This window comes from Peromyscus maniculatus, chromosome 9 (assembly GCF_049852395.1).
Source record: "Peromyscus maniculatus bairdii isolate BWxNUB_F1_BW_parent chromosome 9, HU_Pman_BW_mat_3.1, whole genome shotgun sequence".
NCBI lineage: Eukaryota > Metazoa > Chordata > Mammalia > Rodentia > Cricetidae > Peromyscus > Peromyscus maniculatus.
Window position 1 is genome coordinate 57,090,695 of NC_134860.1, and position 24,343 is coordinate 57,115,037.

A 24,343-nucleotide genomic window follows, 5' to 3' on the forward strand; every position below is an offset into this window, starting at 1 on the left:
AACACCTGCCTGTCCTATTAAAATAAATGGCTGGCCTTCCTGGTGTGTTAAGAGTCCAATATGATTAACCTACCACCAACTGGTTGGTTGGTATTTTCAAGTGTTACCTACCCACTTTATACCATGCTGGATCTTGGCAGTGGTTTCTGCTGGTGGCAGTTTGCAGTTGTTAAACTAACATTGGTAAGTGAGAAATCATGGAGTAGGTCTATGTGTAGTTTGTTATTCTCTTCATACTGTGTCATCTCTGTTCGTGGGTCTGTTGTGCCAGTGCAAGCATGGCTGATGATAAAGCTGACAGACAACTGAAATTGTTCAGCAGGTAAAGATGTCTGCTGCTACACTGATGACCTGAGATCAATACCCACGATCCACATAGTGAAAAGAAAAAACTGACTCCCACAAGCTGTCATTTGATCTCCACATTTATGCTAAGACATCTGCGTGCATGAACATTTGTATGTGCTCATACACACACACACACACACACACACACACACACACACACACACACATACACTGGGGGTGTCAGTGATTTGAGAGGCACTTGGGGGACATAGGAGGAGTTGGAGGGTGGGAAGAAGGAGGGGAACAGATAATGTAGATACAGTACTCATGCATAAAATTATCAAAAATGTCAATTAAAAAGAAGTAGATGTTTATTAAGTGATTTTTAACACAGATTTAAGCATAGGATTAATAGAGAGGCCCTTGAACAGAGGGAATATACCTTCAAGCACATGTGTGTCTGCTTCTCAGTGCCATGATTGTCTTTTGTCAGCTGTGGTATAGACAGGTCTGAGTCTGGGGACAGCTGCTGGGGTTCCAGGTTCTTGTTTCCTGCAATAAAATTGATCCAGGATGCAGGAATATGATGGAAATACAGGTTTCATAACAGAAGAGAGAGGCTCTTCTCAGAGAGGTGGCAGTCCAGAGAGGTGGGACAGGACCAAGCCTCAAATGCTGCGGGTCCCCAGTGGCATGCCCCATTGTAGGTTATTTAAATAGGTTCATCCTTCTCCTACATTCAGATGACCATCCAGGAGGCTTTTCTCCAGCATGCTCTGCTTTGTTTCATGTCGTTTCTGCAAGGGCTTTCCAGTCTTTTTACCAACTGGCTTCTTCCATGTTAATCATAATGTGTGTGTGTGTGTGTTTTAATCCCCACCATATTTTGAATTTGCTATAGTTGTATATATTCAATGTTGGTGACATCTGGAGTTGATATAAATGAGACTACAGTGAAATCAGTTAGATTTACTATCAGGATTCTGATGGGCACTGGATGGGATTACAGCTGTTAGGTAAAAACAAAACCTAGATCACAGGGATGTGTGGAAAAGCTGAATGTTTTCATTGTTTACAGAAATTAATATACTGTGAGAATCCTACAGAATATCTGGGAAAGAAGTAAGGCAGTATTCAAGGTCAGATACACTCAGGCCTTGTAGTTCATTGGCATTTAAACATTCTCACTTGAAAATATTTCTATATAAAAGGAATGTCTCTTTGTAGGCAATCTTGATTCTCAGCTGCCAAAGAGCTTCAGAAAGACGCTGAAATAAGGGAGAAAATATGTCCCCATAATTTCCCCTTTCTGTCCTCCCTCAAGTCTACCGAATTGCCATTCATTGGATGGAGCTACTCCATCTAGCAGGTAGAATCTAGCCAGCTGTCAGTTATCGTGAGCCCATACAGTCCTGTTTCAAAGAGTTCATAGCATACGAGAGCAGGTGGCAGGAGAGACTCTCTGAGGAAATGCACAGTAGCACACTTCCCTGTGTTGTGGAATCCCTGTTTTGAATATGCAGTGTTTCAGAAATTAGTGCAGCCGAGGCTGTGTGAATGAACTTCAATAACTGAAGATGTTGAGTCAGAAGGAAGAGTAGGTGGTGTTTGACCTCAATTTTGAAAGATGAGAAGAGACCGACGAGTATTTTGGGAGTTGTTTAAAAAAAAAAGGAGGGGGGGGGCAGAGTCATTAAACTGGTAAAAATAGATTTTATTCAGGAACTAGTACAATAGGGGAACTCATTAGAGTATAGAACAGGGCTCAATTTCTGTATTGCAATAATTTCTAAATTAAAGTTTGTTTTTAACCTCTTCACTGCCTGGCTTTTTCCCTTCCTCCTCCTGTTTCTCTTCGAGGAAGGAGGCGATGATTGTGAACATTCCAGATCGAGGCAAAAAGAATGAACTAACCCAGAGAGGCCTACAGCAATTTAAGGAAAAATGTAATCCACCGAAAGTTTAACTACTCAAGAGAAACAGGAATTCTCTAAAGGCAGAAAACAGTGTTGTGGTCAGGGAAGTATCAGCGGAGAGCAAGGTTTTTGTAGGACCACATCCGCTTGCTTAGCAGTGGTTCCCGACCTAGGAGTCTCATATGAGTTACATGAGTCATAGCCAGCAAGATTACAGCTGTGAAGTAGCAATGAAATACTTTTATGGCTGGGGTTCATCACATAAGTAACTATTAAAGTGTCACAGCGCTAGGGAGGTTGAGAACCACTGGCCTAAAGGTACACAGAAAACAAGGGAGATTTGTAGTTACTTCTGGGAGGTCCAAAGGGAAAGGTGAGCCTGAACAAGAAGACTTGCCTGAATGCTGTGCCAACAAGTTTGGACTTCATTCTCTAGTGCCAAATGGGAGCTCCTAGAGCAGCAGGGAACTTTACAGCAGATGGTGTTCTTTGACAGGCTTGTGCTGCCCAGAGCAGCCTCTCCTTTTCAGGCCTCAGTTTACCTGCTTAGCACAAGAGACGTGTTGAGGCAGATCGCTTTCAGGATCCTGGCCTCTTGGTCCCCTGGGCTAAGGTGTCCAGGCTTCCCTCGGGTGCTTTGGATGCCGGGCAGGGCGGGGCGGAGAAACACGTGTTCTGGTAAACAGCGGCCTGGAACTGGCGGGGCGCGGGGCGGGAGGAAGGCTACGACCCGCCGCCATGCTGGGGAGCCTTCATGTTCCGGTTCTGCCCAGAGAGGTAAAGTAGTTACGGGGCTACTCGAGCCTTCGTAACTCTGCACCGCCCCTCCGGCCCGGGGACCTGGAACCAAAAAAAAAAAAAAAAAAAAAAAAAAACCCAGGCTTCTGGGGACAGAGGGCGCGCGCCGCCTGGGCGTCACGTGACGCGGCCCCGCCCACGTGACCGGCGGCGCTTGCGCTCGCACCCGGGCTGCGGGCGGAGCCGGCGGCGGAGGCGGAGGCGGCGGCGGCGGCGGCGCTAAGGGGCTGGCGGAGCGTGGGCCCGGCGGAGCGGCCTGGCAGGTAGAGCGGTGCGGAGAGGCTGGGCGGACGGACGGACGGGCGGGCTGGCGGGGCCTGGCTATTCGGCTGCGGGGTCCGCGCATCGGCCGCCTCCGAGGGCCGCAGGGCACCGGGCGCGCTCCGCGGACCCCACACGCCGGGATTCGGGGTTGCGGGGACTTGAGCCAGGTGTGCGGTGAGCGGAGCAAATGGCGTTGTCCCGCGGCCTGCCCTCCTGGAGGGGACCATCGAGGCACGCTGGGGAGCGGTGGGAAGCTGTCGGCTGCGGAGCGTTAGGAGCTGAGGGTTGCAGTTTTACGAGACAATACATCTCGCTTAAAACAAAACCCACTCACGGTCTCCCCTGCCTTTGCCCTGTTGTTACGAGGACTAAAGCTAGTCAGGAGGTAAAAATCTGAGGTCCTGGGACTGCTGTGTGTTGTAGCGGGAATCGCATCAAAAGCAAGAATGCTGGCAGGCATGAGAAGATGCTTGGACCCAGACGGGAGTTTAGAGTATGCTTTAAATTCTAACTCCAACGTAAATCACAACTGTATTTAGCTTCTCTTCTCATGGGGACTGGCTTTTAATCTATTGTATGAATCACCAGTGAATTTATTAGTACTTCTGGGCCGGTCTTTTTTCTTTCCCCTCTTAATTTGTGCCTATTGAGGAAGAAGTGATGTATTCATCTTTGAAGTCTTTCTTCTGCAAGTGGCTTTCATGGCTTATGATCCAAAGGGTTAAGTAACACGAATCTCAGAAAATATATAGAAAAACCAAAGCTATGGAGCTTGTAGCTCAAAATTTGTCTTTTCTTTCCTTTTTTTAAGATTTTTAATTGAGTGCCTGTGTGTTCCAGGAGCTGTGAAGTATGGGATCTTTATCTGAGAGTCAAGAAATTGAAAGGCTCCTTCTGTATCCGGTACTTTAAAGAAGCCTAGGAAACAAGGCTTGGGCCTTGAGCCTAGAGGCCATCCAAGACACTGAGACACCTTTTCCCTCTTACTGGGTTCTGTGGTTAAATTCTTAAAGTGTTACATTACCTTCTCTGTATTGAGGAATGTGATGAGAATTGCTTCACTTGAACTCGAATAGATTTCCTAGGATGTCAGTTAATTATCTACTATGCATTTGACTCACAATATGGACTCAATTTTAAAGTTTTCAAGTATATCTAGGCCACAGTGTCCGGTTTGTAAAAAGTTTCCAAGCAGAGAATGGAGGAAACTTTAGAAAATGTTAATACATATAAAGAAGAATGTACATAATTTGTAATTGACTACCTAGAGAAGACATTTCGTATTTTGGGGGTGTGAGTTCTATTTACTTCGGAAATTGGGGGAGTTGCAGAGTTCACATAGATTTCAGATAGTGAGAGAAAGCCACTAGCCAATATTTGGGAATGGAAGCTGCCAGAGTTCTACTTGACTCTAGAATTTAGATAGTTTGATTAGCAGTTCAAATTAGTAGGCTACTTTTGTGTTTCGGGGTAGTAGATATACTCTTAAAAATACGATCATTCTCATGCTCCCATAGTCGTAGATGGTAAGGTGTGAAATGACTCCAGGAAGTGCTGGAGTTCATTCAGGGAAGCAAGCCTTTTCTGGAATCTTCTCTGGAGTGTTAGGGGAGTCCATTGTTTGCAGAGGTAAGCGTTCCAAGTGTCCAGCAGTTGACTGGAATAACTTTGTGATGCACTCGAAATACTTATGGTTGTGGAGATGAAGTGTCCTTTCTCAAGATCGGCCAATCCTGGATTCAGCATGGTAGAGGCGACTCAGTGCCATCACTTAAATCTGTGGAAATTTCCTTCCGGAGATACCTAGCACAGCCTCACAGCCTGCTTCTCTCCTCAGCAGGTGGAAGTGATTTTCTCTGCTTCATTTGAATCTAGGCAGGCCCTTAAAGAGTGTTCCACCAGTTCTGGGTCTGGCCCTTAAGAGGCATGGCGGCTTCAGCTTTCACTCTGGTGAAGGAAATCCTTTGTCCACCTCTAGGCTGGTAAATTACTTACCAAGAGCACTTCTGAGGTTGAGAGAGAGGATCTTGAGTTCAAGGCTATCATGAGCTGTCAAGTGAAACCCTGTTTAAAAAATAGATAATTGAGCCGGGCAGTGGTGGTGCACGCCTTTAATCCCAGCACTCGGGAGGCAGAGGCAGGTGGATCTCTGTGAGTTCGAGGCTAGCCTGGTCTCCAAAGCGAGTTCCAGAAAAGGCGCAAAGCTGCACAGAGAAACCCTGTCTCGAAAAACCAAAAAAAAAAAAAAAAAAAAAAAAAAGTATAAAAAATAGATAATTGAAACAACACAATCTGTTGTACTTTAAAACCCTTGGTATCAGTCTAGGCCATGTATAACTGAGTCCCAAGATTGTAGTCAACATGTCTAGTAGCAGGCTTGGTGATAAATCTTTAAATCTTACTGTATAACACATAGAAATATACTGAATTAAAGTGAAGATGGTAACTGGCTATATATAAAAACTAGTTTTCTTCTGTGTCATTGGTTATTACTGATGTGATTATTGCCACTGGTTTTATATTAATTCTCTATATTATCTGAATGATGAATGATTGATTCCCCTGTAGATTGTCATTTGATGAAGTTTAGCATCATGCATGTAGTTTAAATTCTTGTTTTCAAAAAATGTTAGATCTTCCATGAACATATGGGAGAAGGAATCTTAAGCAAACTCATTTCTGAAGTGTTTGTCACAGGACTTTGAGCAAACAAATTGTTGGTTTTCTTAGGGGTACTTTTGTCTCTACCTTTGAGAAAAAATCCTCTGAGCAGCTTCCAGTTCCATTTTAGGCTAGAGCTTAAAAAAAAATAACAGAAAGAGAAAACTCTTTCCTGGAGAAGAAAATTCTGAGATCAGAACCTACCTCTAGACTGTAGAATCTAGAAACTGTGGTATCCAATTTTTGGGCTTGCCTCACCTGCTTTGTTTGTTTTGTTTGTTTTTAGGACAAGGTCTCACTGTGTAGCCTTGGTTGGCCTGGAACTGGCTATGTAGACCAGGCTGGCCTTGAACTCATAGAGATCCTCTGCCTCTGCCTCCTGAGTGCTGGAATTAAAGAAAAGTATTCTTTATCATAGTCCACCTTCCAGGATGTGTTTTCTCCTACTAACCCTATAGCCACTTGGGTGGTTTGTTTTCCAACCAGAGCACATGATTTCAGTGTTATTCCTCCACTTGACAATGAGCTGTCAGAGTCTCTGCCCTAGAATTGCCAGAAACTTCTGGGCAGTGAAATGAAAGCAGCCCCTAGGGTGACAGGCTGAAGAAATGCTTCCAGGGGCCATTACTGTAGATTATGCTTCACGGTCCAGTCATTTCTGCCTGTTAGGGAAGGACAGCTATAGAACCTTCCATTCTGGTCTTAAATAATGAGTTTAACAAACCAGTTATGCAGAATGTGGACATTGTCAGTGTTGGGAAATTCTAGGACAGTGTCATGCTGCCTTTAAATGAAGGTGATCTTCAGTCACCTCTGTACAGGTGGTCTCAGCTGTGTCTGGTGAAGAGAGAATGCTGCTGTATTCACAGATGTCGCGTCTTGTCCAGATTCGGGGCCTGCTCTGCCTTCTATTCTTCCGTAAGCTGTTCTTGCAGCTGGGGCAGTGATAGAATTAGTGCTCAGCAAAATTGTGAAATTACATTTTATTTGTAGCCCTTATAACATTGAAGTCGAGGAAAAGTTTTAAGGTGTGTTTCTGTTCTGGAAGGTTTGAGGCTGGTCTATCTTAGAGGCTCATCTGGACCTGGGCACCGCACTAATCAGGAGGGATAGCCTCTCGGTATCCCAAAGAATAGGTATGGAAGAAGTTGCTACAGGTAACAGTTGGCTCTCCTGTAAGCCAAAGGATTTCTTGATCTTACGTTGTAACATGGATGGATGATTGTTGCAAGGTTATACTCCCAGAAAGCTTGCCCCAAACCCTAGAACCCTTTTATTTGAAAGTTTTCCTAGAATACAGATACAGTGAACTAAGAAATGGAGACAATGACCATATTGTTAAATCTTTATGCGCAGATGGGCACTTAGAGCTGGGCAGGGTGGCACATTCTTGTCATCCCAGTGTACACAAGGCTGACTGGAAAGGAAGGAAGCTAAAGAGGCTTGCTCTGGAGAGAATATGATGGTTTTTTCCTAAGGAAGTGTGTATACTTTATCATTGTTAGAACACTGAGCATTTGACCTCAAAAATTTCCTATGACAGCTTTTCTGTGATAATTTTTAATAATTGTTACTATTTTGCAGATTTAGCACATGATTGTGTCGCATGGATCGTGTATTTGCATGCTGTCTCCCATCATTTGCTCAGCCCAGTATGGTTTTTGCATTTAAGGTTTCCACTTGCTATCAGAATCCCTATCAGGCCTTTTGACCTTCAGAGGGCATCGGCCATGATTGTATTGCTCTCTTCACAGTGTCCTTAGCATTATCAGTATCTAGGGTAATTATAGAGGAATTAGTTAGCTATACTATTCATTTGGTTTGCATTATTATTTTGTGTTGGGTTTTTTTGTGAGGCATCTTAGACTTTATCAGTAGCTCATGTACCACACAAAAAGCTGAGTTTTGAGGCAGCGTAACTTCTTAAATTGATAACAAAAATCATGTCCCATTCCGTTTATAAAATAGAGACATTGCTGTTGGACTTGGCATGTATCTAAGTGCTTAATTAAATGCAATTTGAAATTTAGAGGTCTTGTGTATTTGACATTGTGGCTTCTAATAGTATAAGTCTGGCTATCGAGCAAATGCTGGGACTATTCAGCCTCTGGAGTCCTGTGTTTTCACTGGCCAGCTATGGCCATGCTGGAGAATGTGGCAGACTCCTTCCTGCTCTCCAGATCACATCAGACTGGGTAGAATTTTGGTGCTGGCTGGCTTTAAAGAGTTGCTTTCCTTATTTTCTTTTCCTTTAGTAGCTTTCAAGTCAGCAGAAGAGCTGTTCAGAGGGAGAAAGTCCTGTTGGTGACATCATTCCCTTTGTCCCAGATACGTTCTGGTCAGTCAGAGAGGAGCCCTGAGGTCTGTGAAAGACATACACTTATAGGTCAGCCTAAAATCTTAGTATTTTTAAATATTGAGACTATTATTTCATCAAAAACAAACTTTCTATACTATTTATCTCAATTTCCTGTTTTTTAAACTCTGTAACATTCAAATATGTTTTTGCCAGGTCAACAAAATAAAAATTTTCCCCAGCTTGCCTTAATACTTGATTCCCAGGGGGAAGTAAAATAAATGGGCTCTTAAGAGGTCTCAGAGGATTGGTTCACTGCCCCTTCAGCCATCTAGTTCTAAGTGTAGATTTCTAAATTTGGAAGGTCTGCATTTGTATTCCCTGAATTTACTTTCGAGAAGTAAAACATCATCTTTCCTCTGTATGCCACAGGCTCTCTGAGAGCCGGCACCTTAGCTAGGAAAAGCCGTGGTGGGAAATGGGTTATTGATCTGCAATGCTAATGGACAGAGACAGGGCAGGTCTGTCTTCAGTGCCAAGAACCAAGTGGGTGAAAGGTGCTCAAACTCTTCTACCTCTGCTCATCACTTGTCTCTTCTTCTCATTGTTTATTATCACCAAAAAAATAAAAATAAAAGCTAATTCAGGCTGAATATGTTAATGCTGTTGGTGAGAGAGCATTTCCTAGAAAAAAACACAGGTTAAGAAAAATTGCAAAAATTACTGCCTTAATTAAGCACTACAGGAACAGCTATTGAATGTGATGGACATATAATTAGCCCTCGTGGTTGTGATTATCAGTCAAGCCCTAAGACATCACCTTTGTAATTTTATTGGGTCTAGTTGTATTGCTGTATGTGCCAGAAAAGGCTTTTCTTCTGAAAAAGTCTAAGAAGCTATTTCTTTTAGAAATGTTCTATTGAATTTGTCTCTAATCTGTACTTAACCTTCAAAATATAGAATTAATGAAGTATAATTGTACTTTAGCAGATGAATTTTTTTAGTATTGAAACCTTATGTTTAATTTTAATAACATATCCTTGAATTTACTGAAGGATTGATGTAAGCCTATTATTGCTTGGATTTTTCTTGATGCAGGGATTCACGTCTCCTAGGCTAGTGTCAGACTCACTCTGTAACCCAAGGAGAGCCTTGAACTTGTGATCTTCCTGCCTCCACCTCTGGAATAGGGGGTGCTGAGATTACATGTGCGTGTTACCATGCCTGGCTTTATGTGGTGCTCCCATTGGACCCATGCTTTTGTGCATGCTAGACAAGCGCTCTTGAGCAAGTGAGCGATATCTCAGCCCATCAAATTACTGGATTTTTAAAAAATTATGGTAAAATATATGTAGCATTAAGTTTACATTTTAAACATTTTTATTTTTTAAGAATTTATTTGCCGGGCGGTGGTGGCGCACGCCTTTAATCCCAGCACTCGGGAGGCAGAGCCAGGCGGATCTCTGTGAGTTCGAGGCCAGCCTGGGCTACCAAGTGAGCTCCAGGAAAGGCTCAAAGCTACACAAGAGAAACCCTGTCTCGAAAAACCAAAAAAAAAAAAAAAAAAAAAAAAAAAAAAAAAAAAAAAAAGAATTTATTTTATGTATATGAGTATTTTGCCTACATGTGTGTATGTGTGTGCCTAGTGCCTGTACTCCAGATCCTCTGGACCTAGGTTTACAAGTAGTTGTGAGTCCATGTGGGTGCTGGGAATCAAACCCTGGTCTTCTGCAAAAGCAGCTAGTTCTCCTAATTTTTGAGCCCTCTCTCCAGCTCTATATCATTTTTAACATTTATAAATGTCTAGTGGCATTAAGTACATTGATCGTTTTCTTAAGTTACCCCTTCATTCATCTCTAGAACTTGATCATCTCAAATTAAAACTGTACCCATGGAACAGTAACCATTCCTCCTATTTCCTCTGGTGCTCAGTCCTTGGCAACCACTATTCTTTCTTTTATTCTTGTATTTGTTTGTTTTTGAAACAGGGTCTCCCTATGTATCCCTGGCTGGCATGGAACTTACTATGTAGACCAGGCTGGCCTTGAACTCATAGAGTTCCTCCTGCCTCTGCTTCCTATTTTGAGTATTCTAGGTACCTCACAGTGGAATCCTGTATTTGCCCTGTGTGATTAGCCTGTTTCACAGCCGTACAGTAACTTCAGAGTTCACATCATTGCTGCAGCATGTTCAGAATTTCTTCCCTAAGGTGGAGTGTATGGGTAGGTCACATTTTATTTAAATGTTTACCTGTCAGATAACATTGCTTGTCCACTGCTACACAGCTGAGTTTGTGCTTTTAATTCTTTTGGCTCTACCAGAAGTGAAATTGTTAGATCATATTTCATTTGTTTGAAGAACTGCCATACTATACTCCTTAGTGGCTGTGCCATCTTACAGTCCCACTTATTAATTTATTTTTTCCGACTTTCAGTCCTCCATTTCCAGGCTCCTGAGATTATAGGCATACGCTACAATGCCCAGCTTTCTATTCCTACCTTGTACATTTTTGTTGTACAAATGTTTTACCTAATTTTAGAGATTTTAGGTTCAGGGCAATGGCTCTGCAGGTGAAAGCACTTCCTGTGCAAGCCTGGTGACGCGGATTCGATCCTTGGAACTCAAGAAAGAATGAGAGAAGCAGTCCCACAAAGTTCTCCTCTGACTCCCTTCCACACAGTGCACCCCCACACAGTGCAGATACATACGATAATATTAGTAATGCAATTTTTAAATGATAGATTTGTGTTATGTGTGTTCTGGTGTGTGTGCGTGTGCATTTGGAAGCCAGAGATGAATTTGGGGTATCTTCCTGCATTACTCTGCATCTTATTTTTTGAGCCGAAGTCTGTCATTGAACAAACATAACGATCACTTTACCGCTTGCCCCCAACTCTCAACTTTATAGATTGATGTCTAAAAAGTCTATTCTAGGTTGTAAACCTAAGACAGAAATAAATCTTAAAATTCTTAAAGAATTGGAGACTAAAACATAATACTGCTGCGGGATGTCTTTTTGTATGCTGTGAATATGTGTGGCTCTCATTGGATAATAAACAAAGCTGCATTGGCCTATGGCAGGGCAGGATGGAGCCAGGTGAGAAATCCAAAAGAGATAGAGAGGGCAAAAAGGGCAGGGTGGGGAACGCCAGCCCACCGTCCAAGGAGCAACATGTAATGGGACCCAGGTAAAGCCACGGAACACGTGGCAATACATAGATTAATAGAAATGGGTTAAGTTATAAGAGCTAGCTAGCAAGAAGCTTGAGCCATAGACCATACAGTTTGTAATTAATATTAAGCCTTTGAGTGATTATTTTATAAGTGGCTGCTAGACCATAGGGCCGAGTGGAACCGGAGAAACTTTTGGCTACAGAATCCAATTAATTATGGATGTGAGGGCAGTCGGGCTGGGACATCTGTCACCCCATTGGTCATCATGGTTGATCTGGCTGGTTAGGGAAGTGTTTCCTCCCTCCCTCATGGCTCCATGTGCTTCCCTCCTGAAACTACATGCTTAGCCCTACATGGTGGCTGATGACCTCCCCCATGAATAAAGAAAGATGGGTCTTTGTTCACAGGTGTATGAGTAGTTGCACTCCTATGGTAGAACCTTAAAACAAGTTCTCAGATAGTTAAGCTTATAGTTTTATTTAAATACGTATTTGAAGACTATAAAATTGTATTTATTATTGCTTGAGTATCTATGACATATGGGGAGGGGGGAGTGCACGCCACACACCATGGAAATCAGAGTACAACTTTGGAGTTGGTTCTCATCTATCTTTATGTGGATTCCAGGAACTGAACTCGGGTCACTAGGCTTGCATGGCAAATGCCTTTACCTTCTGAGCCATTTTGCTGACCCTAAAATATTTCTTTTTATTGGTCAGAAAGTACTGAAGAAATCTGAGGATATATTTATTTTAAAAATATATTTTTTATGGTTTTTTTTACATTTATATTTTAAATAAAGAAAATGTCACCTGTAACCTCTAGAGATACCTGTTAGCCTTTTTCTGTGTGTTTCAAAATTGTAACTATACAGTGTATAGTACTTGGTAACATAGCTATTAAATCTCCCAGGTACTTTTTGTGCTTTTGTTTGGATTTTATTTTGAACTTGACTAAGAATATAGTTTGGCTGTGTAAGGTTTTCCTTAGCGTCTTTCCTTGAGCTGTCTCCTTAGGAGTTTATAGGTTGCAGAATAGCATGAGGAAGGACAGCATTGGAGTTTGTGTCTGAGGAAACATGGCTTTACATTTTTGAACACGTAACACAGCACATGCCTGTTGGAGGCTGGCTGAGTGGGCCAGTTGAAGCTTCTTTCTGTTAACAGTGTCTCTCAGCACTTCAATAGAAGCACTTCATATCTTACTGTGTGAAGGAAGCATCAGAGTTATTCTACAGCCTTTGTGATGATGATTTAAGTGAAGTTTAATTGAACTATATTGATAGTCTTTTAAAATGAGGCTGGGAGGGGCTGGAGCATTGGCTCAGCACTTAGGAGCATGTACTGATCTTGGAGAGGACACAGGCTCATTTCCCAGCATCCGCATCAGGTGGCCCACAACTACCTGTAACTCCATGAGTACCTACGCTGACATGCACACACACACACACACACACACACACACACACACACACAATTTTAAAAATAATAAAAGTAAGTCTTTAAAATGGGACTTGGGAGACGGCTCAGTAGGTAAAGTGCTTTGCTGTGCAAGCATGAGTTCATAGCATGTAAAGAGCAGATTGTGGCAGCGTTGGCCCGTGATCCTAGTGCCAGGAGGTGGAGCAGATGGATCCTGGAAGCTTGCTCCAGGTAGGAGGCTAGCCAATCAGTGAGAGACTGTCTCACAAATTAAGATAGAGACACTTGACCGCGACCTCTGGCCTCCACATGCACATGCATGGATGTGGGCTCCCGCATATGTATGCTTACTTTCCATACACCCCATAAGTAAATTAATATAACTATATGATTACATAATTAATAGCCCATTAGCAAATCTGTCAATACTTGTGTTTCTTGTTTGGGTCAGCCTAACTAATATTGCTCTTTATATGATAGACAGTGGTCTTGTTAGCCAGATTCTTCTTAAAGACAGAATCCACTTGACCAGTATTAACACTGCCTTTCATGCATTCAAGAAATCCCCCATAGCATGCTCTTTATATGTTGAACGTGAATTACACAGCTTTAGAGCTGGAACAGATTTTTGAGAAATCAAGGCTCAGAAAGTTATCACAGTGGCTAGCTAAACGTAAATGTGGGCCTAGAGCACGGGCCTCACACAGGAGGCTCAGCCAGGCCTCTGGTTGTGCTTTTCCTTGAGTGGTAGGGTGTGCCTGTGGAGATGTCTGAACTGTTTCTTATATTGGCTCCTGAAATACCAGCCTGGAGAAATGCCCTGTAAAATAAAGCTCCAGCTAATTTAACCACATGCAAAGTCAGCTCATAAAATTAACCCTCATTTAGAAGGTGAGCTTGGTCTTGAAGGAAATTGCCAAGCCCTGAAGGCAGAGTTGCCTGTCTCAAGAGTAATTGTATCATTGGAAGCTGTGTGGTTTTGAATGGTAATATCCCTTTGTGTTGTGATATTTGAAAAGTGGAGTGAATCAGTCTCTCACTGTCCCCCTTGGCATTGGCACACCTGGAGTGTGTGTGTGTGTGTGTGTGTGTGTGTGTGAGAGAGAGAGAGAGAGAGAGAGAGATCAGAATTATTCTACAGCCTTTGTGGTGATGATGTAAGTGACATTTAATTGAACTATGTTGATATTTGTGTATGTGAGAGAGACAGACAGACAGACATCCCAGGCTGATCTCAAAAATGATTGTGTAGGTGAGGATGACTTTGAATGTGTGATTCTTCACTTCACTTCTATAGTGTTGGGATTACAAGGACTGAACCTAGGGCTTTGTGCTTGCTTGGAAGACACTATCAAACTGAGCTATAGTCCACAACCTATGAATCTTGGCATTTAAATTTTTTTTTTTTTTTTTTTTTTTTTTTGATTTTTCGAGACAGGGTTTCTCTGTGTAGCTTTGCGCCTTTCCTGAAACTCACTTGGTAGCCCAGGTTGGCCTCGAACTCACAGAGATTCACCTGGCTCTGCCTCCCGAGTGCTGGGATTAAAGGCGTGCGCCACCACCGCCCGGCGGCATTTAAATTTTTTTAATTACATTTTTTAAAATTTTGTGTGGCTGTCTACGTGTAGATGTGAATGTGTCATGGTGTGGACATGGAGAGCATAGGACAGCTTTGGAAGTTGGTTCTATCCTTCTACCATATGGGTCTTGTGGATTGAACTCGGGTACTCAGGCTGGACAAGAGGTGACCAATTTTGACCAGGTCAACAACTAGTCAAAATTGGTCACCTCTTGCCAAGCCTTGCTGACCTGAATCTTATGTTTTCAATGAGTTGTATATTGTAAAATTTGAATGGTAAAGACGAATTCTGTGTGTTTTGTATTATAAAAGGAAAAGGTGCTTCTGAGTAGTCTTGAAACAGGAACCTGCTTAGAGGCATTTGCATCACAGTGGCTTCTGCCCCATTCGTTCTGTAAAAGCTGCAACCCTGACATTTTGGGGACATCTCTTCCTGCTTCTCCTCCTCTCTTCTCTTTCCTTCCTTCCTTCCTCCTCTTCCCAGTCTCTCCCCCCCCCCCATCTCTGTCTTTTGAGATAATCTAACCCTACTTATTAATCAAGGGCAAAAGATGCCATTCTACATATACGATGACTTATAAAGGGCAGTTTGAAACAGTTGTCAGGGAAAACCAGTTATCAGACCCGGACCCAGCAATTTCATTTTTAGGAATTTATTTTAGAGATTTATGTATAAAATAAAACATTTACTCAGTATTGTATATGAGCAGTACTTTCAGTGTTCCAGAATAAAGCTACCAATTACTTTAAAGTGTATTAGTAAGAGGCAAGTAAATTGTTACATCAGTGTAATGGAATACCTTAGAACTGCTGAAGTGATGTAGCTCTCCTAGTGCTAAACGGGAGCAATTTCCACTAGTAAGAAGGGGATAAAGGGATATTTGTGTTTTGTTCTAAAACATACATGCCATGTGTGCATACACACATCCCATACATGCACTCACACACTCACTATACTCGTGGGTATTCATTACCTCTGGAAGGAATTACAAACCACTGATAATAGTGATTGTTTTCAACACAGAGGGAGACTTAACTTCCCAATATTCTTCCGTACCATTTGGAACACTTTTATTGTGCTTCTGTGTTTTTACCTTGCCCCATATCCTTAGAATGCTTAAGCATCATTAGAAGTGTTTGGCTGCAGTGACAAGACACCTCTAGTGATGTTCTGTGGTGCTCACCCCTCATTGAATGTGATACGATGTTTAGGGCTAATAGGCCTCTGATCCCTGTGCAGGTTGGTGCTGTTGGGAGTAGTCTCTGGATGGTCGGAGCTGAGGCGCGTTGGCTGGTTTGCTGAAGCCCCAAAGCCCGCTCAGAGAGTGTGTTAAGTTAGGGAGGTGTTAGAGCAGGAAGGACTGTGTTTAAAGAGCAGAGGGTGAGAGGTGGGAACTTCAGCAGTTTGGGTCCTCATTAGGAGAGCCTGGCTGTGCTCTGTTTGCAGAGGTGAGAGCCAGAGTGGAAATTCACTAGCATGATGGGGGTTTGTGTTGTACAGACCCCCCAATATCTCCACCCCTTCTTTTCAACCTTTCAGAAATAAGAACCCCACCTAGGATTCTTTGCATAAAACTCCATAAACAGAATCATATCTGCTTCATGGAGGGAACCATTTAAGCTAACCAAGCCTGGCCTCAAATTCAGAGTCATCAGCTCAGTGCCCAGATTGGAGTAAATGTGAGGTGATAGCTGTGTGTCAGTATGTAGACAGTTTCATTCAGTCCCTCTGGCAGCTTTAGCTACTCTCAGCTTTCTGAGGGATAGCACATTCTTGGCATGAAGCAATGGCTCTGTGTGGCAGGGTTTTGGTTTTTTTGTTTTGTTTTGTTTTGTTTTGTTTTGTTTTGTTTTGTTTTGGTTTTGTTTTGTTTTGTTTTTGCAAGGAATTAGGTTTTCAGGTATCCTGCAGGGGTTTGGGCATGTGTGAATGGAGGCAGAGATAATGTTTCTGATTTTTCTAATTCCCTCCCTCTCCTAGTTAAGAACTGACAGACAAGTTAGGATTGTGATTTTTTTTTTATCTTGTTTTTTGAGACAGTTTCTTTCTACTATATAGCTCAGGCTGTATTAGAACTCGCTATATACCCCAGGCTGTCCTTAAACTCACAGAGATCCACCTACCTCTGCCTCCAGAATGCTGAGATTAAAGGCGTGCACTACCATGCCTGGTTTAATACTATAATTTTTATCTGAATCCCTGAGTGAAATACCCTTAGGAGAGTCCAGATCCATGTAGGTAGCCGGCTTCTCTTTGATAGATACTAACATGTGCATACCAGTTTGTCTGCTAGTATTTGGCAAGAGAAACTCCTGGTTCTAGTATGCTATATTCTCATTTCAGGGAGAGGCTTGGTTTTGGAAACCAGAGGATTGGACACGCTGGGGAAGTAATGTCCCATTTCCATAAAGGTAGGTCGACTTTTCTGGGATTATTTTTTGGTGGCTGTTATTAATAATGCTTGTTAAAGCTGGCTTAGTAGTTATTATTTTTTTCTTGCAGCAGAGATGTCAGCTTATTTATAGGAACCACCCAAAGCCAGAGTCATGGTGGATGTAGGCAAGTGGCCAATCTTCACTCTGCTCTCACCCCAGGAAACGGCATCGATCAGGAAAGCATGTGTCTTTGGTACCTCTGCCAATGAGGCCATCTATGTCACTGACAATGATGAGGTAAGACTGGAAACTGGAGTTTAGTTTGGGGGCCTATTTGGGGGTTGAACTTGAAACTCTATAGTTTGAAGGCTGAAAATAGGTTTGGGATAAAGAGAACCTGAAATCCAAGAAGAGTATCTTGGATATGTTTTAATGCTTCTGCTCTATAGTATAGACTAATACTGCAAAGCCAGAGTATTCTCAGCAGAGGCTGAAGATTCCTATGACCTTTAGTATAGTAGTCTCTCTTACACCTGGACTCATAGACTTGAGTGTATCTTATTTTCTGAGCAGGGAAAGGAGCGTGATTTCAAGTCAAGTGACTTAGGCAAATGTATTTGTTCTCTAGGTCTTCGTGTTTGGACTGAACTATAGTAACTGTCTAGGAACTGGAGATAACCAGAGCACTCTAGTGCCCAAGAAACTAGAAGCCTTGTGTGGAAAAAAGATCAAAAGTCTTAGTTATGGGAGTGGCCCCCATGTCCTCCTCAGCACTGAAGGTAAAGAGGGAAAACTCTGGCTTTGGGGTTTGTGGGTAATTGAGCAGTTAATTCTGAGCCAAGGAAAAGAGAGTCCTGTATCAAGTGACTTTGGATTGTTCTTTTTGTGGAGGGGGAGTATACCAGGAAGGTAAAACTTAAGACACCTGAGGCCAACTGAATAGCAGCAGTGTGTCTTGTACACAGACAGTCTCTAGGTTCTTGGACTTCCAGCGTAATTGCAGAAGGCTGGAAAGGTCAAAGGATGTGGTTCTTCCAGTCTGACTTTTCAGTGGATGTGTGGACACAAGGTAACTTTGAGAGGGTTTCTTTTATATATTTTTTAATTTATTTTTATTATTATTTGAACTCTATGTATATGCAGTGGGGGATGAGTATATTAGCACAGGGCCTTCAGAAGCCAGAGGTGTTAGATCTCATGGAGCTAGAGTTACAGGTGATTGTGAGCTGTCTGATTTGGATGCTAGGAACTGAACTTCAGTCCTCTGGAAAAGCAGCAGTACGTGCTGTTAACCACGGAGCCATCACTCCAGCCCTCTTTGGTATATTTTTTATAAATGCACATAATCTGGGTTTTCTCCTTTGTGTAGTTCTTAAATCTTGAATCAAGATATCTTAGTTTATTCTGAAGAACATCTGTATGAGTGCCATATTGAAGGGATAGGAGAAGTAGACAGTCTTGTCCTTTTGACTGTCCTTCACCAAGGTCACCAAAGAAGCACAGATACTCTCCTTTGGTAATTATCTGTACTGTGGGCAAGCAGCACCCTGAAAGTTTGTCATGTGTAACTTCTTCCCTTTGAGTTTTAGGTCTTTTATCCCTTGTAGAGGTCCTCTGGTTTTGTTAGATGGGAGATGATTGCGTCTCTGCTTTGTGTGTCTGTACTAGGGAACCTCGGTTTCCCGGGTTGCTGCCTCAGCCTCTGTGTCGGCCTTGGTGTCTGCTCTCCCTCATGCAGGAGTCTGACTGGGTTGAGCATCGTGAGGCAGCTCCGTCCCAGCTGCTCTGCGTCATCACTTGATTGCCACCACTCTGGGCCTGTGAGCTGAGCTCCTACCAGCTGGTTCCCTCTTACCCATCATGGCCTAAGGGGTTGAAGTTTTCCCATCATAACCAGTTTTTGATATCTGACCCTAAATACTGAAGAACATTTGTAATACCGCAAACACACTAAAAGACATACTTCCAAATTACTGGTTTTCTTTAAAGTTGTGACCTTTGGAAGCTATCATAATCCTTTTGGAATTATGCTATAGTTTAGACAATATGTTTTAGGTATCTTGAGTATTATTTAATTTAGTATATATATAATTAGGGCTTGGTGAGAAAAATGTTCTTTTTATATTTAATTTTTATCTTTAGAGTATATTTTATACAGTATATATCAAGCATATTATACATTGTGTGCCATATGTATGATTACTATATCTGTATTATGTGTGTTATAAACAGTCAAATCATTTAAAAAACTTTGTGTACATGTATGTTCATGTTTGAGGACAGGTAGGTGTAGGGTGTGTGTGTGTGTGTGTGTGTGTGTGTGTGTGTGTGTGTGTGTGTTGCTAGGGAGTGAATTACTGTTTAGAAGGAACCACTTGAACTCTTCAGATGTTTCTTTAGGAATTTGATCTCTCGTATTTATTATTGTTGTGTATGTGTGTGAGTGTGAGTACGTGTGCCACAGCGTGCATAGGAGTGGCTTGTATCTTCGGGTGGCAAGTACTTTTGCTCACTGGGCCGTCTTGCTGGCCCACCATTCCACCTTATTGAGGCGGTCTTTATTGCTTCTGCTGTGCTGTGTACTCCAGGCTTGCTGGCTGGCTGGCTTCTGGGAGATTCTCCTATCTCTGCCTTCCATCCCCCTGTAGTCCCGAGATTACAAATGTGTGCTGCTATCACATCCACCTTTTTTTGTGTGTGTGTGTGGTTTTCAGGATTGCACAGCATGGGCTTTTGCCTACTGAGCCATTTTGCCAGCCCATTTTCTTTCCTATTTTTAAAGTAAGGTACTTAGGCTTCTACATATGAGTTTCTAGTCTTGGGTATTATCTTTTAACTTTGTATTGTGGCAGATAGAATTTAGCTCTTTGTCCTCTGTCTTTCTTGCCTTTAGCTTTTAAACACATGGATACTACCATTTTGGTTAACTTAGTATTGATGTTTTCATTATTGGGGACCGTGTAAGTATTATTTATAGCAGAGCTTTTCCCTTCTTGCATGACCCCCACCCTCACTTCCTGAGGCTGATAATTACTTTGAACGTTTCACTTGCTGACACCGGTATACATCCATCGTTAACATGTGTCCAGCTGTTTTACAGACTAGCACATATCAGATGATCTCTGGAGCTCCCGTCTCTCTTCTAGAACTGTTAAACTTGACTGGTTACACTCTCAGGCCACCTGAACAGCTGCCAGCCCAAAACTTCTCTTCACTGTCATGCTCAAAAGTCTCTTCACTTTATCCTTTCTAGTCCCTATTTGTGTGTGTGTGTGTGTGTCCAATGCCATCCTTCTTGGATCCTACCCTCATCTGGGAAAAACATTCTCGAGACACTTTCCAAGAAAGGGATCTGAGAAATCTGTGAGTCTCTGTCTTAAGATGTCATTATTTCACTCTCACTGATGTGACTTGGGTTTGGTTGACATCAGAATTCTACGGTGAGTGTCTTGTTTTCTCATTATTTTCACGTCATGGTACTTTTTAAGATTTAGTATTGACACAGTTCCTTTTTGACCTCCGCTCTTTCTGTGTTTGCACATGTGGAGGCTGAGGCCAATGCCACTCTGTTCCTCTCCACCTGTATCATTGAGACAGGGTCTCTCACTGAACCTGGAGTTCATCCGTTGACTAGATTGGTTGTCCAGTGAGCCCCTGGGGTCCTCCTGTTTCTGCCTCCCAGCTCTGCGATCACTGTGCATGCCGTCAGGCCCTGCTGTTTACGCGTGCCGGAGGCTTGAACTTGCTTTCTCATGCTTGTGCCGCAAGCGCTTTGCCCATAGAGCCATCTCCTCAGCCCCACTCTCCCCCTGTGTGACGGTTTCCTCATTTTTTAACATTACACGGAGTCTTTGTCTTTATTCCAGATACTGTGGAAGAGTCATGACTGCTCTGGAGTGGGTACCTTTTAGCTTACTAGTAATCTGTAGGTCCTGCCTTCATTTCTAAAAAACATTTTTCTAACTTTTCATAGATAATTTTTTTTCTGCTCTGTCCTTTTTGGAATTTTTCTTATATAAAAGAGATTCTGACTTAATTTTCTTTCTTATATATGTTCTGGAAAATTAACTTATTAAAACCATGTGTAAATAAATTTTACTTATACCCATGTTTGTGCATGATTGTGTGTGTGTGTGTGTCCCAAGTCCTCACTCAATTCCTGCAGTACCACACAGCCAAGTCCCAACTAGTGATGACAGGAGAGCCACAACATCTCCTTGCTGTAACTCTCTTATAACTGATGGCACATCTTCTTGGGAACTTAGGGCTGCAGTTGGTTCTGTGCCCACTTCCCCTTTTGCAGACAGCGATGGATGGATGGATGGATGGATGCCTTTTCTGGTTTGCTTTGCTAGTTACAGTACCTGTCTGTTTTCCATCTCCAAAGCTTTTGTCTCATGTAGCCAAGACTGACCGTGAACTCAAGATCCTCTTGTCCTGCTGCAAGACTCCAATAGAGAGAAGCCTATTTTTGTACATAAACTTTGACTTTGACCACAAATCTGATCTTGTATATAGGTGCCCAGTCCTTTCATAAAAGGTTTGCCCCTGTCCTCTCTAGTCTCTGATCCTTCACTCCCTGGCTCCCACTGGTTGTTCTCTTGTAGAGAGGAGGCACAGATGCAGAGCATTGGAGGTTTCAGGGGTTACCAGTTCTGTTGGAGCTAATGCTCCATGTGCTTGTGTGTTTAGATGGAGTTGTCTATGCCTGGGGCCATAATGGATACAGCCAGCTGGGGAATGGGACCACCAATCAAGGAATTGCTCCTGTCCAAGTCTGTACGAATCTCCTGATCAAGCAGGTGGTTGAGGTAGCCTGTGGTTCACATCATTCAATGGCTTTAGCAGCTGACGGAGAGGTAAGTGTGCTCTTTGATTCCTTTTGTCAAAAACTGCACTAAGTGAATGATTACAATGAATACAAGTAAATAGCAGCATGTTTTCCATGTCCCTTACATGAGTAAACATTTTACATTACATTATAGGAGAAAAGCAAATAATCCCCAAGAACCCACATACATTCATGTCCAAACAACTTGTTATAGATTAACAGAGTATAGGTAAGCAAGGTATTTTTCTCAGCCAGTTCTTTTACTGGCAGGCTACATTTTGTGGTTATAAAGAAAGAATCACTTTATTATGTATATCAAAATGTACTCTTATAAAAAAATCATAGGAGAATCACAAACCTAAATTTTTATATATGAAAAACAATCAGCTGTACTTTAAATCCTCAGGGTGCAAACCCAGTCATCTACAGTTTTTTTTTTTTTTTTAATATCAGGAAGCTGAGGGTAGAAATGCATACAAGGAATTAATCATCACCCTTGATTACCAACCCGTCCTTGAAAGAAGGGTACATTGGCCAACAATATCCAGGCTGTCATTGTTTTTGTTCCCTGGCCTCAGTGAGTCCTTCACTCAACTATTAAAAGTGTACCTTTCTAAACTTTAAATCATTCCCCAAGATTTTCTACCTCAAAGCCATTAACAAAAACAACCTAACCCTAAGTCATTATTAAAAACTTTGTTTCAGCTATGATGCATACTGAAACCCATGAACACATCTCCCAACATTAAGATTAAAAGAGCTTGAGCTAGCCTACCTGGGACTCAGTTGTTTTCTTTAATCATTAACCTAAGCCACACTCATCAAGAGAAATTCATAAGTCCTAACTGCATAACACTTCCTTGTTGCTGTTTTCTATTCTCCACAGCCCCTGCTCTACCGGGGCAGGAGCAGCACCTTATCCTTTAACTACATTAATTTTCCCACTAAACTAACCTCTATCATAATCGCTTACTATATTTATTAAATAAAGCCCTCAATCATCAAAATTCTATTTAAACTAACACTATTATTGTGTAAAGTCATTGCTTCAGTTTAACAGTACAGCTTAGGAGGAAATCATCTTCATAATAATCCACAGGTAAAAATGCCCAGTAGAATGGGGTATTTCCATGAGATCATTCTACAACATTTAATAAAGGCGGTGGGGATCCCCCATACCCCTTCACACCGTGGCAGAAAGCAAAGAAAGATGGCAGTGACAGACATGTAAAGGCACAGCAGTAGCAAGAGACATTCTGGAGCCGAAGCCCTGGGGCCTTGCCTATCCGAGGTTCACCCATCAGTGCCTTGTATTCTGGTGGCCTAACTCCTGCTCCTCTGACATGGCCACCAGCAACTTTTCATGAGAGAACTCATTGTTCATGTTCATGCTCTTTGCCATGATCACAGCTTACACGTGATATGTAAGCTTCTAAACACCCCCTTTCTTAGGGTGTATTTTGTTTTTCAGTGTATATAATAATTTTGGAGAAAACAACTTTCCCAGCATTGTAGTAAGTAATTGTTCAGCCCCATATCCCTGCTGATCTTCAGGTTACTCACCCTGTTCACTGTCCCTCTGACCTCTGTAACTGTTGTTCCACCTCAAGCTTTTGCTGGAGTCTTGCCTCCTGCCTACACTGTTGTCATTGGTCTTTGTTAATAACTGGGATCCACCTGTTCAGTCTTCCCTGGCCCACGGTGATTTCTGAAGCACAAATTAGGTCAATCACATTGTTCCTTTCTCCGATGGTGTTACTTAGTTCTACCAGTTGGGAACAAGTCAGAGAGGAAAATACCACAAAGCCGATGGTGACCCAGGTTTCATGGTTGGGATGTACCAAAAGTAGGCATAGCACTTGGGCTGTGTCCAAACCCACTGTCTCCTTGCCCATTGCTTCTTCAGTGGAAACATGGTCCCCATTTAAAATGAAAGACAGTGGTGTTTTTAAGGAACTTGGAATGTTCCAGAAGCACCTGAGGAATGATTGTTATTAGACAAATCTTGCTCATTTGTGAGGCTTGGATTCTTGTTTTGTTTTAATCATTAGCCTGTGTTAGTTTTGATAATGGTGCAGAATCCCTGTATTTGTAAATTAGGTATTTCTGTGACTGTTCCTTGGTGAAGTATATGTTATTTCTCTTCTACCTGTAAAATGCATATTTCATCCGAGTTTTCATAGTCAAGACATCAGTAGTATGTTAGGCTGTTGTCAGCATGTGAAAGTAGAAAGTATTGACAGGGAAGAAAGATGTACAAGCCAGGCTGAGGGTGTGTGGAGACTGCTGGTCACAGAAAGGAGTGGGCAAATGCAGGCCTTAGAAATTGGGCTAGTGTTGCAAGAGGTTCTTGTTTTTTGTTTTTTGTTTTTTTTCCTTCTGCCATTAAGCCTCTCCATTCTCTGTTTTCTCCTCCAAGTAACCCTGTATCCTTCCTAAACACATCTCCACCATACTCAGAAGCTCCCAACAGCTGTGGTTACCCACATAAGACCAAGTTGACCCAAATTCCCACAATAGATGGAGAGAGAGCTCCAGGCTCTACTCCTTACTGAGAGCTATTGGCAATTGATAGCTGCTGTGGGAGGGGCAGGGAGAATCACTTTTTTTAAGGGTGTGGCCATTGGCAAAATTATTTTTTCATTTCTCGTATTTGTTTCTGGTTTTTGACTAGCATAGAAACCTGTTTGTGTGTCTCCAGTAAATATCTAGTGTTCAAATTGTGGTAGATAATAGATA

The 24,343-nt window shown here is 42.3% G+C and overlaps 1 protein-coding gene across 5 annotated transcripts in view; it reads left to right on the forward strand.

Moving 5' to 3' along the window:
• Window positions 1-2,960: 2,960 nt before the first annotated feature.
• Window positions 2,961-24,343, forward strand: part of Rcbtb1 (RCC1 and BTB domain containing protein 1) — a 38,372-nt gene continuing 16,989 nt past the window's right edge. The window contains exons 1-5 of one of the 5 annotated variants that reach the window (XM_076545103.1): window positions 2,961-2,981; window positions 16,742-16,809; window positions 16,901-17,070; window positions 17,402-17,552; window positions 21,466-21,632. In XM_076545103.1, the coding sequence (XP_076401218.1) occupies window positions 16,945-17,070; window positions 17,402-17,552; window positions 21,466-21,632 (444 nt within the window). In that variant the 5' untranslated portion in view covers window positions 2,961-2,981; window positions 16,742-16,809; window positions 16,901-16,944. Of the gene's footprint in view, window positions 2,982-3,124; window positions 3,266-3,630; window positions 3,652-16,741; window positions 16,810-16,880; window positions 17,071-17,401; window positions 17,553-21,465; window positions 21,633-24,343 lie in introns of those variants that run through there. The other 4 variants (XM_076545106.1, XM_076545102.1, XM_076545105.1 and 1 more) reach the window with 4 other exon arrangements.